At 40.6% G+C, this 11552-nt stretch overlaps 3 protein-coding genes across 5 annotated transcripts; 2 read left to right on the forward strand and 1 right to left on the reverse strand.

The window, feature by feature from the left end:
- Positions 1-1661: 1661 nt before the first annotated feature.
- Positions 1662-3324, forward strand: GXIVsPLA2. Of its 2 annotated transcripts, XM_065482301.1 has the most exons (5): positions 1662-1787; positions 1867-2092; positions 2472-2539; positions 2632-2800; positions 3023-3324. In XM_065482301.1, the coding sequence occupies exons 2-5, from the start codon at positions 1876-1878 to the stop codon at positions 3175-3177; spliced, it is 609 nt and encodes a 202-aa protein (XP_065338373.1). In that variant the 5' UTR covers positions 1662-1787; positions 1867-1875; the 3' UTR covers positions 3178-3324. The 2 variants fall into 2 exon arrangements, with proteins under 2 accessions (XP_065338373.1, XP_065338363.1); XM_065482291.1 differs by lacking the exon at positions 1662-1787 and having other exon boundaries at positions 1858-2092.
- LOC135938566 (cytosolic carboxypeptidase-like protein 5) lies at positions 3308-9269 on the reverse strand. 2 transcript variants are annotated; one of them, XM_065482277.1, is made up of 9 exons: positions 8861-9269; positions 8554-8688; positions 8352-8497; positions 7145-7764; positions 6145-6644; positions 5712-5850; positions 5452-5656; positions 5227-5397; positions 3308-4994 (listed from the first exon to the last, which is right to left on the reverse strand). In XM_065482277.1, the coding sequence occupies exons 1-9, from the start codon at positions 8949-8951 to the stop codon at positions 4197-4199; spliced, it is 2805 nt and encodes a 934-aa protein (XP_065338349.1). In that variant the 5' UTR covers positions 8952-9269; the 3' UTR covers positions 3308-4196. The 2 variants fall into 2 exon arrangements, with proteins under 2 accessions (XP_065338349.1, XP_065338340.1); XM_065482268.1 differs by having other exon boundaries at positions 8554-8691; positions 8861-9268.
- Positions 9270-9509: 240 nt separating this feature from the next.
- Positions 9510-11313, forward strand: LOC135948029 (alpha-2-macroglobulin receptor-associated protein). Its single transcript, XM_065497080.1, has 7 exons — positions 9510-9625; positions 9818-10046; positions 10102-10426; positions 10488-10589; positions 10642-10732; positions 10790-10946; positions 11002-11313. The coding sequence occupies exons 2-7, from the start codon at positions 9822-9824 to the stop codon at positions 11215-11217; spliced, it is 1116 nt and encodes a 371-aa protein (XP_065353152.1). The 5' UTR covers positions 9510-9625; positions 9818-9821; the 3' UTR covers positions 11218-11313.
- Positions 11314-11552: the final 239 nt, after the last annotated feature.

Below are 11552 nucleotides of genomic sequence, written 5' to 3' on the forward strand. Positions count from 1 at the left end.
AGAAACTGGTAAAAATTGAAAAAACCGTTTTTACCACTGCACTGCACTTCTCTAAAAAAATGCGGGTGTTTTGCAAAGCCAATGTTGACGCTCTTCCACGCTGGCTCGTCAGGGAGATTAATTTGGCGCTGGAACTCGATTTCAATCCCCCAGTTGGTCTTCTTCGCAAACTTGAGAGCCACCCCTCGTCCGAAAATTAATTATTATTACAAATTTTCGTCTTTTTCATTGCTTGAAGCATTTAATTCTTCTCAAAACAATCCATATGAAATATGGCGTGATTTTCAAATTCATCTTATATTAGCAAAATTATAAAAAACGGTCAATTTTGGAGCTGCAACTGAATTTTAGTAGACTATTTGAAGAAAATATGAAATTATTATGTTCCTGCGTTGCTTCACTTAATCGCATTATTTGCAGTTGAAGCTATACAAGTGCAAAACATGCATTCTTCCCATCGGTTGTGTTGATGTGCGATCATCATTTTTTTCCTGCGGCGACTAAAAATACTCTTGACATGCATATGGCAAAACTGAAGCCAGACTAAACAACAATCATCGGCTCATCGATGCTTTTGCTGCGTATCATGTAACCTAATTTTTGAACACCACAGTCATGACGTTAAACCGGGTCATCGACTTTTTTATTGAACAGAATTATTGATAAAAGCCATGCTTTGTCTTTAAATAAATCTGTATTTTAAGGAACAAATTAAGTTAAAAAATGCAGCGAGAGATGAAAAATAATTATCTAAATTTTATTTACTAGTTAAAAGAAACTTAAAACTTATGGAACAATAAATATTGTTACAGAATTACAAATGACACAAGTAAAATGGTTAATATTCTCATTCAGAGCGCTCATAAAACATCGATTAAAATATTTTTTCACGTTTTAACTCTTTGGTGATCAAGATCTACATCAGTTCTTCTGGTCGAGTTGTATTTTTTCTATTAATAATTAAAATAGAGATGAAAAAATTACAGCTTTCAGATTTAAATAAAAACAAAAGCAGCCAAACCAGATGTAATTAAAAGAAATCAATGAAAAGTTGACATAATAATGATAAGAGGGAAATTTTGAGAAGCTTTTCGAAGAAAAAGTTAAATTTGGTCCAATGGAAGAATAAAATAATAATTATATACATAATTGCTATCAGCTAGGCTACTCGCCTTGCACGTGCGTCACGCGGCACAGCATTGGACAAAACGTCAGGCGTAAAATAATATAACGTTTTGTCCGTTTTGTTTAAATCGTAAAAGCACAAAAATATCTTTCTCTTTAAACTAATTTGGTTAACCAAGCAGAATTATAATTTTTAATACTATGAAAAAGAAGAAAGCAGCAGTAGTTCTTGTGGGCAGGGACCACGATAAATGCATTTTTTGTCAAAACGTAAAAGAATTTAAATGTAAAATACACCAGAGATCAGAGTCGAGAATAATAATTAAATCTATTAAATTCCTAATGTTCTTGGATTTGAAAACCGACCTGGTCTGTTACAATTTTTTAATATCCTCGTGTTTTTACGGGTTTGGGGCCTGAGCCAGACTGATGAGGTGGTCCAACGGGAAGCTGTTCCGTGTTCAGCGTTCAATGCTGACGAGGAACGCGCATGCGCCGTGGGCCAGGTGTGTAGATGGTGCGTCACGTGGGTGAGACTGCCCGCCGAAAATAGACGTGGACGCAGCCAGCTGACGCGTAAGAGTGAAAATAAGAGGCGAGAGGGCGAAAGAAAGCGTGATTTTTGCGCCTCCCTCGAGGGGCGATTCAACCGCAGGGCTAACGTAAGATCCGGCGGCACTTTCAAGCTCGAAACCCAGTCTGACAAGAGTCTTGTTTTCCAAATCGGCCAAAATGTTGCAGATTCCAAAGATGAAGATTCTCATTTACGCGCTCACATTCCTTGGCTACGCGTACAGCGGCTACGGCTCCGGCACCCTGAACAACCTGAGAGACGCTGTGCTCGCCGCCGAGACCGTTTTCCAGGATGTCCTGGGCAACGTCGTGACACTCGCCCGTCGCTTCAGGGACATCCACAGCGTGTTCGACGCTGCCGTCGAGGAAACGTGCACCTTCAAGTGTGAAACTGGTACTTGAAAGCCTCTGGAACCGGAGGATCTCTTTATAGCATGAACTAAACTTTGTCATACATTTATTTGCCGCATTGTCAGCTCAACACACGAAAAGAAAATCAAATTTTAAATTAATTTTATTTAAACGCTGCCTTTTAAGCACCTCGTTGCCAGAAATTTAATCCGATTGTGAGCTGTGAAATCTTTGTATTTGTCACACGAAAAATAATTGGTCTAGAGATCAATTTTCAACGTTGTATTAATTAATTTTAAATTCAATCAATTCATTAAACCAGCAAATTATTAATTTCCCTGTGTATTAAAATTAATTAAATTGATCTTTATTATTCCTTGGCACTGAAAAAAACAGTTAACATTTGCAATTTAATATTTTAGGCGGAGCTGCTGTTCGAAATCGATATCATGTTCCAAACTCTGATGGCTGTGGATCGCTGGGTGTTAAGGTAATTAAATTTTAATCCCAATTAAGTTAAAGTACCATCAAATTTTGCTATTTAATTTTTACTTGCATTTTTTTCTTGATTTAAAATCCCAGATTGATGAAGAGTACCTGCCTGTCGCTGAAATGACCGACTGCTGCAACCAGCACGACATCTGCTACGATACATGCAACATCGAGAAGGAAAAGTGCGACTTTGATTTCAAGAGGTGCTTGTACAAAATATGTGAAGCTCACGAGAACATGGGAGCACCGTTTGTAAAAGGTATAATAATTATATTTTAAATAAGCCAAGCAGGGGAGGAGCATTTAGGTCTATTCAGTTTGAAGTTTTCTTTTTTTAATTCATGCAAGCAAGGGGGTCTGATAATATGGATTATATTATATTACGAGCATCAAAGAGCAGCTCATGTGAATTAATAATTAAATTCGCCATTGTGTGTTGTAACCTGATCCAATTTTATTTGATTAAATTAATTCGGCACAGGATGCAAGGCTGCTGCTAAGATGCTGTTCACTGGCACGATGACCCTAGGCTGCAAATCTTACATGGACAGCCAGAAGGAAGCGTGCTACTGCATGCCACCCAAGAACAACAAATACAACAAGTACACCACTGGTGCCGACAAGAAAGAATTGTGATTCGACTGGAAAATGCGTGTCTCTATCTCTACAGACCTAGTCAATTAAACTGTGTGCAGCTGATCCGATTTTGAGAGACGTGTGCAGTTCTGTATTTTGGTAATTTTTTGTAAATCAAATAAACCTATGATTAGTTTTTGAAATTGATTAGATCATTTATTTTGATGCAGAGACATGTGAATTTAAATACATTAATAATGTTTGTTCAAGGAAACTAAATCATTTGAGAGACTAGTTTTTAAGTTAACACCTAAATAAAAATATTTAAGCAGTTCAGATTTATTATCGATTTCAAAAGAGCACAAAATCCAGTAAAAACCAGAATGATTAACACCATGAAAGTCGTAGACGTTTGATTTAGTGTAAAGTGTAAATAATATTGCAACTAAATACAAAATTCCAGTGTTTGGAGACACGTCGTTTTTACAGACTGGTTTGTAACGATTTGTTAATAATATAATCTCACTCAACAGAGAGTTTTATGGCAGCGCATAAACCTTATTTATATTGAACTTTACTAGAACACAGTTAACGTGAAAAGTGGTATTTCTTTGCTCTACTCGTGAAATTCAACAATTGTATGAAAAGTTTGCACCTTTAACCGATGCTACGTGTTACAAATGTTAAAATTGGTTCTGTACTGTGCCAATTGATAATCGTTATTCCCTATTTTACACCTTCGTTTACTTTTCGCCAACTTATTTACACACTAATCAGAGGAGACAGATAAATAAATATGAGATTATTTTAACGTAAAAGGTTTTCAGTTTGATCCAATTGATTGCGAATTTCTTAAATTTACGAAAATAGCAGAACGGCTGATCGGTTAATTAATTTACCTGGAGTCACCATTTTCAAATCACAATGAAAATTAACGTTCGATAATATTTGTATCACAGTTGCACTACTATGTAATCATAGCTGGGAGTGAACGAGTCGGGAGAAAAAAACTCGTTGGGAGATTGATTTGTTGCGAAGCACAGTTTTCCGCACTGTGCGTGGCCAAGAGAATTGGAGCGTTAGAAGGCGTCTGCGAGTGGCGCATTTTCCAACGACTCCTCGCTCGAGATGGTGATCTTCTTGGTCTTGGCAATCTTGCTCTTCTTTTTCTCCCACTCGGCGCTCTTCTTCTTGGTCAGGTTGCCCTTCTTGATGGGCGACAGGTGGAGGCCTCGCAGCTGCGACGTCTTGTTGCTCCTCACCGGCTTGGTCTTTACCTCCTTGGCGGGGACGGCCACCTCGGGATCCTGCTGCTCCAGCAACGGCCTCCAGCCACCCTTGGACGTCGTCGGACTGTCCCACAGCGGTTCGACCTGGAATTCGTCGCTCTTCAAGGACGAAATGCGCAGCCTCTTGGGCCCTTGCTTCAGCACCTGCACGTTTTTGGCGCCTGCGTCCATCTTCTCTATTTTCTTGCTCGTTTTGCCCTCGGCGGCGGGCTGCTTTTCCTTGCGCGTCTTCGACACCCTGCCGGACGCCGCTCCGTCCTGGCCAGACTTCTTGTTGCCCTTGGAGAAGGAAGGCGCCTGCAGGATGTTCTCCTTGGGCGACATCGGGTTCTTCAGCTTCATGACCGAGTCCGGATTCTGGCTGCTCGACGCCAGGTTCTCCTTCACGTCCACCACCATCACGGCGCTCTTGCAGCCCTGCTTGCTGATCAATGGCGTCAGGTGCGTCTTGATCCTGCGGCCGGCGGTGCGCGCGCCGGGTTGGCTCGTCGACGCCGAAGACGGTGCCGAGTCTACGAGAGGGGGCACAGCGGAGGGGCCGGCACTTCCGACGCCGCTTGAGGAGGAAGCACCTGCTGAGGTGGTCATCTGGCAACAAATATGTGCCAAATATACGATGAAATAACAAGTTATTGTTGCTGTGGTGGATATTCCTCATGCAGGCTAAATCTAGTTATATAAAAGACGTCATTATTTTGTTCATTAAAGCATGCGATCCCTTTATTCCAATAAAATTTAACGCTTCTTGATGTGTGTTATGAGACAAGAAGGTCGTCAAGTAGTAGTTAGAATTTTCAGTCACAGGTCACCAAGGTCATACCTGACAGTTGTTGCTCTTGCGCTGAACGCGAGGCATGCTGAGGTCAGTCTGGATGTAGCGCCGCAGCCAGTCCCGCACGCCTGGCAGAGCCCTGAACTCGGAGTGGCGCAGCCGACTCCAGGGATTCGCACCGTTGAGATCGAGGATCGAGACAGCCATGGCTTTCCCCACCTAAAATAAAGCCACTCACGTTAATTTTCTCTAAAATTCGACCTAATAACATACTTCTTCGAAAAGTGGTGGATTGTACTTGGGAGGAACAACAGGTGCTGCAGGAGTTTTGATAGATTCTCTTCCGTTGCTGGGCAGGACGTTCACGATGCGGCCGGTGTTGTAGTTGCACTCAAGGGTGTAGCACCGCACAAGACCGGTTATTTTGAAGACTGCTACCCTGCCGGAACCCTCTCGACTCATCCCATCCCGCTTGTCTCTGCGTAAAGTGTTGGACGTTAGCTTTGCTTACTGGTGCGGAAAATTGTGCAAACCTCAGATACATGTTGCGCTTGGTGAAGTTGCATGAGGTGAAGTGAAAGTGCGGGCTGTTCATCGACATGACTTTCGGCATCAAGAATGTTTCAATACTGTCTTCGATGTTCTCAAAGTGGTTTCCGTACATGAACACGCCTGTGGATTGAAAGAAATTATTATGAAACTTCATAATAAAGTGTTAGAGCATGGTTTAAGTTTAATTATCCACTTAAAACAAATTACGGTTCTTTATTGAAATAATTGTTGAAATCAAATTAATCACTGTAAAATTTTAAGATAGGGAAAAGTCAACGTTGACAGAGCGTGTAACAATTAAAGAGAAAACGGTATTAAAACTGTTATTTTCAACTGAAAGTAGAAATATTTATGCTCCAAAGATTATGACGAAATGAGTGTCAAAAAAGGTGCAGTTTGTTATAAAATCCAAACCTTTCTTGGACGCGTGGCCGTGCAGGTCCAAATACATGAAAATGCCAGACTCGGTGGGCTCCTGCGGCAGCTCCGAGCCGTTCTTCTTGCTCCTTTCCGAGAGCAACGCGTTTTCGAACGTGGCCGCGCCGGTCTTGTTGGCCTGCTGCATGATCAGCTGGCTCTTTCCGGCAGACGCCTTGGTGATCTCCTCCATGGAGACAACGCTGCAACTGTTGTCGTCAATGATGTTCATCTCGGAGAGCCGCTTGGCGCTGAAGAAGCCCTCCGAGCTGCGCGTGTCCTCGTCGAACTTGGCGGCGTCGTCCTCCTTGCTGGCGATCAGTCTTTGCTTCGGGTTGGGAGAGCTGTCCGTGCTGCCATCGCTCTCCTCCTGGCACACGGCAGAGTTGGAGCAGCACGGCAGGAGGTCGGGGCTTGACGACTCCGACGTCGTGTACAGATTTGAGTCGTAAGGAATATTGTCTTCTTCGGGCATTTCACAGCCGTAATGGTGGTATCTAAATTGGAAGGTTCATGTAAACTCACGGTTCGCAACAACAAAAAACATATTTATTCTGGAAAAAACCTAAAACTGATTTTTTTACGGGTTTTCCTGAAACACATGCATTTTTTTTAAAATAAGAAATTCTTATGATGGATTTCTAAAAATAGGGATTTTTATAAATCAGTAAAAATGCCACTGGTTTCACCAAAAGACCGAAAATTCTAACACTAATCGTAATTTCTTTCTTTATTGGCACGGAATGCGACTTTTTCGAGGTTAAATTCGGAAAAACCCAAAACTGGTGGTTTTTCCAGTTGTTTTTTGCGCAAAAACCAGTGGTGCAATTTTGCTCGTTGGAAAATTAGCGAACTAGATAAAAAACTAGGCTAGGTGAACAGAAGATAAATCGAATTTCCTTAATTTTCCAAGGGATATATATTTTAAATGGATGTAGACGGTAATTTTTAAGGATAATTTTTGGAAAAATTAGTAAATTTAAAAGGATTGTTTTACCTGATTAGAGATCTAGCCGCATAAATCGAAGGGTGGAGGAGAAGCGAGGGATTGAGATAGACCCTGTTGAGATTGACGCCCCTCATGTCAGTTCTGTAGTGGCCGTTGGCAACCCCGTCCGGATTCAACACCGGGACAAACTTGAACACAAACTGCTTGCGGAGCAGCTGAGCCACGGGGTCGTTCGGTTGCAGGAGAAAATTGAGCATGCCGTTGAGCACGAAGCTGGACTGCGTTTCGCCAGGGTGCACCCTGGCGCTGACGAAAACGACCTTCTTGCCGACGAACTTGTTCGGTCTTGGCACGTTGGTTTCGGGGAAGAGAAACCTGAGGCGGGGTTCCAGCTCCTCGCTGATGCCGTGGTGCGAGGTGACGGTCAAGAGGTCGACCCTTCTGTGTTCCATCGACCTGACCACGCATTCCCTGTGGTAGTAGACCGTGTTTGGGTCATTGGACTGCGCGTACTGTTGCTTGAAAGACTGGCATTTGGCGTCAATTTGCTTCAGGTGGTTCTGGATTTCTGTGTACGAAAAGGGGTACGTGAAGGCGAAGTACGTGGTCGCGTTCTGGTTTTCCAGCGTGCGGAACTTGAAGCTGAGCACAAATTTTTTCTGCTCCATCTGCAACGATGAATGGCCTGATTAGTGATTATTTTTGACTCACTTCACGGCCAAGGACAATGCAGCATGATCAAAAAATAAACAACGGCCTGATCCATTATTCATCGAGTTTCTGTGCAATCATTTTATTTCGGATAAGCTCGGATCCTCGATTCGTTGGCGGTGCGGTGAGCAAACAAAATGTTGGAACAAAAATATGAATTGCTAATGTGTAAGATTTGACCTTGTCCAAAATACGCCGCCTTGGCCATATGCGTGCCAGTGCCAAAAGCATGCACGGCGGCAATTAATTAAAGCGTTTGGTAATCGATCCAATTGCGTCACCTCACAGGCTGTGATTTAACCAAAATATAGCTACAATGACGCAACTCAATTTAAAACATGAGCACGTAATATTACTGTGATGAATATTTTATAAGAACAGCAAATCATGCAGCTTATTATTTATTTCTAGTGTTGTTCCTTTAAGAGTTTCTTCAAGTCTGTAATTATTATTTCTGCTCCTCGCCAAAAGAGTGTGTTGCAAAAAATGGTTCGAGTGTGGTTGATCTCATTATTTTGTTCTAAGAAATACATTTTTTGCTTACCGTAAAAGTCGGCTTGTCATGGATTCTTTCCCAGTGATTCCTTCCAGGCACAACTTTGAAAACAGGAGCCATGCCCTCGCTGAACATTTTGTGTTGTCTGTTCATATTCATTATGTTGAATTTGACCAAGGAAAAGGGTGTTCCTCCTGCCATATTTAAGATTAATACTCATCGATCTGATTTTGCATCTTATGCGACAAACCTTTGATTCCGAAGTAGAACCAGGTTCTGTTGGCATTTTCGAATTCGGTGTGTCCGCAATCAGGCTTTGTCCACAAATTAAACTCAAAGTCAGGCACTTCTGTTGCTGAGAATGTTTTGCCATTGCTGTGGTTTTCTGCTAAAATTAATACAAGAAAATGGGAAAAGAGTGAAATTTGTATCAAGAAATACGATTTCAAAGTTAAAAAGATCAAAATGTATTTGTTTTGTGATCTTTTACCGTATGAATACATACTTGAAGTTTTAGGATTCACATTTTTAAAGCACATTTAATAATAAATTAATACCTTGCTTGTTCTTAGGCACAAACTCCACGCGATCCAAGTTTCCTGAGTCGAATTTCGAAGTGAACGTGAAGCCCTCACATTCTACTTCCATAGCTGGTCAAAATACTACAATTTCGAGCACTTTGTAAATTTCTTTTTCGAAGCACAAAATTTCTGATCAATCTAGGTCACCGAAAATCCCTACTTCCGCTTCAGATTCGATGCCAATCGATCGTTTCGGGTTAAAATCGGAGAATTTCTAGATAGATTACGAGTGTTTGTTGGTAGTGCTTTTTCAAACACAAGCCAAATTATCTTAAATTCAAACTGAGGTGTCTTCTTCAGTGACACTCCTATGACAGCTGACGAGCCTCGACTGTTTTTCTTTCGTCCGTGCGCTCCGCAGTTTCCATGCAGAAATGGGCTTGGTCAAGGGATTTAAACAGTGCTGCCAACAAACTGCAAAAGTTTGACTATACAATTAAATTTTTTAAACTGGTTTGATTCAGACAACGAGAGTTATAAAACTTAAAAAAAAAGATGTGAAATAAAGTTTCTTGTAAAATATGTAAGTTATGGTCTAGGATTTTATGTAAAAAGGATATTTATTAAATATTGCAGAATTTTATTGCATCCATTATAAGTTGGCAGCACTGACTGAGTACAGATGAGTGCCTAGCGCAGATTCGCAGAATAGCTTTTGAATATTTTTGGGTGCAAGACAAATAAACAATAATCTCACTTAGATGGTGGATTCGGCTTCTTGGTTTTGAGTATTAAAAATTAGTAAGTTTTCGAATAAGAACCTAAACTTTTAAGTAATTATTTGAACTTTGATTATTAATGTTTATAATATGAATATTTGCAAACCAATAATATGTTACATTTAAAGTTTTTTTTAAAAAGATTGGTTTATTTACACTACGACACAACGCTTTTCAAATTTCATACACATGTTAATTAATATTATACTTTCAGGAAAATGGGAAGCCACCTGAACAATTTTCTTCGTCCAATGACGAGTGTCTGCTTGATCTTCCTTCTCGTTGTGTTCACCGGCGTCGCCGAGAGCGGAAATAAATACTCGAAAGAAGCCAACACGAAATTCAATAAGCCGGAAGGGAAATTGGATCTCTCTTATTTCAGGAATTTGCAATCTCCGTTCAGGATGTCAAAAGTCAACATGCTCTGGTCCAAAGCACAAATAGTAAAATCTTCATCTCGTGTAGTTGGTACTTGAAATTTTAAAAATAATTTTTTAGAAATTGACTGAACCAAAGTTAAAGTCGCTGTTTAGCGAACTCAAAATCCACGACAAGGAAGAAATCATTTTTAAGAAACTCAAGTCGGATGGAGGAGACAAAGAAGGATTGAAAGAGGCGGAGATGCGCAAGAAACTGATCGGCATAATGAGCACGTACGGCTTGCTCGATTATTTTGAGGACGTGTCAGATCCGAAAAAACTGAAAACAGCAGATCAGCACCCAACATTCAATGAGGCAAGCGACGAGCACCTCAACAAATTGATTTTCCGCGATAAAAAACTTAACAAACTCTGGATGAAAGCGGAGAAAGCAGGATTTACAAGTATAGTATTTAGCATCTTTTTTTTCTTGGTTAATATTAAAATAAAAAATTCAATTCAAAGCTGCTGAGCTGAAGACCCTTCACGAGGAGTTTTCGCACCATCAGGATAAGATTGATCAATATCACGGACTCCTCAGTGATATAGAGCAGGGAAATGTTGCCAGTAATGATTATTTTCTTCATATTTGGCAAAAAAATTTATTTTGTACTTCTAGATTCGCTTGATGAAGAGAACGCAGGGTTCAATGACGTCGAGCAGCTAGAGGAAAAGGAGAAAAAATATGTTGGTCAGGCCAATAAACTAAAGTGAGTAATATTTTTCAAGAATTTGTTCATTAAATTAGCAATATTAATACTCTCTAGGGTTCACCACCAAGAAATCCGTGATGGATATGACCGCTTGAACCGAATGGCAGCTCAAGGGCCTGAAAATAAAGAATTTGTCGAGCCAAAGGTGCAAGAGCTCTGGAGGATTGCGTCCAAATCAAATTTTACGACGCACGAGCTTGAATCTTTGCGGGTATGAGTCGTTCTTTAAATTATTAATTTAATAAGTCAACTCTTTGACTCTTCAGGTGGAATTGCTGCACTACGAAAATAGGCTGTTAAAGCTGAGACACCTGCAGGCTGAAGCCGAGATCCACAAGGACACGCTGAAAGCCGACGTTGATGGCAAACTCTCTGAAGATGCTCTGACCCACATGGACAAGATCAAGCGCCAAGCTCGCAGAGCAGAGAAGGTGCACTACGATATAGAAACTCGAATTTTGTCGCGGCACAATGAACTGTGAAACACTTTTCTTGTCGTCAAATAATACGCATTTAATCGCCAAATTTACTTATATATCTGTTATAAAGTTGAGTGATACTGATTTATTCAAGAAAAATCCTTTAATCCTTTAATTTAATCATTTCCAAAGACTTATAATATATTATGCACTGCCTGCTTACCGAAAATCATGTTTTTGCTCAAAATATATTTTTCAGCACGTGCCATGAATCACGACAAAATACATATAATTAATTTAGCCGTGTATTTTTCAATGTTGCTTTTGGTCTCTTTTGATTACTGCACAAAAGGAGTTCGTTTCTTTAGCATTATCAATTACTGCTGATGCATGAGATT

Source organism: Cloeon dipterum, chromosome 1 (genome assembly GCF_949628265.1).
Source record: "Cloeon dipterum chromosome 1, ieCloDipt1.1, whole genome shotgun sequence".
Classification (NCBI taxonomy): Eukaryota; Metazoa; Arthropoda; class Insecta; order Ephemeroptera; family Baetidae; genus Cloeon; species Cloeon dipterum.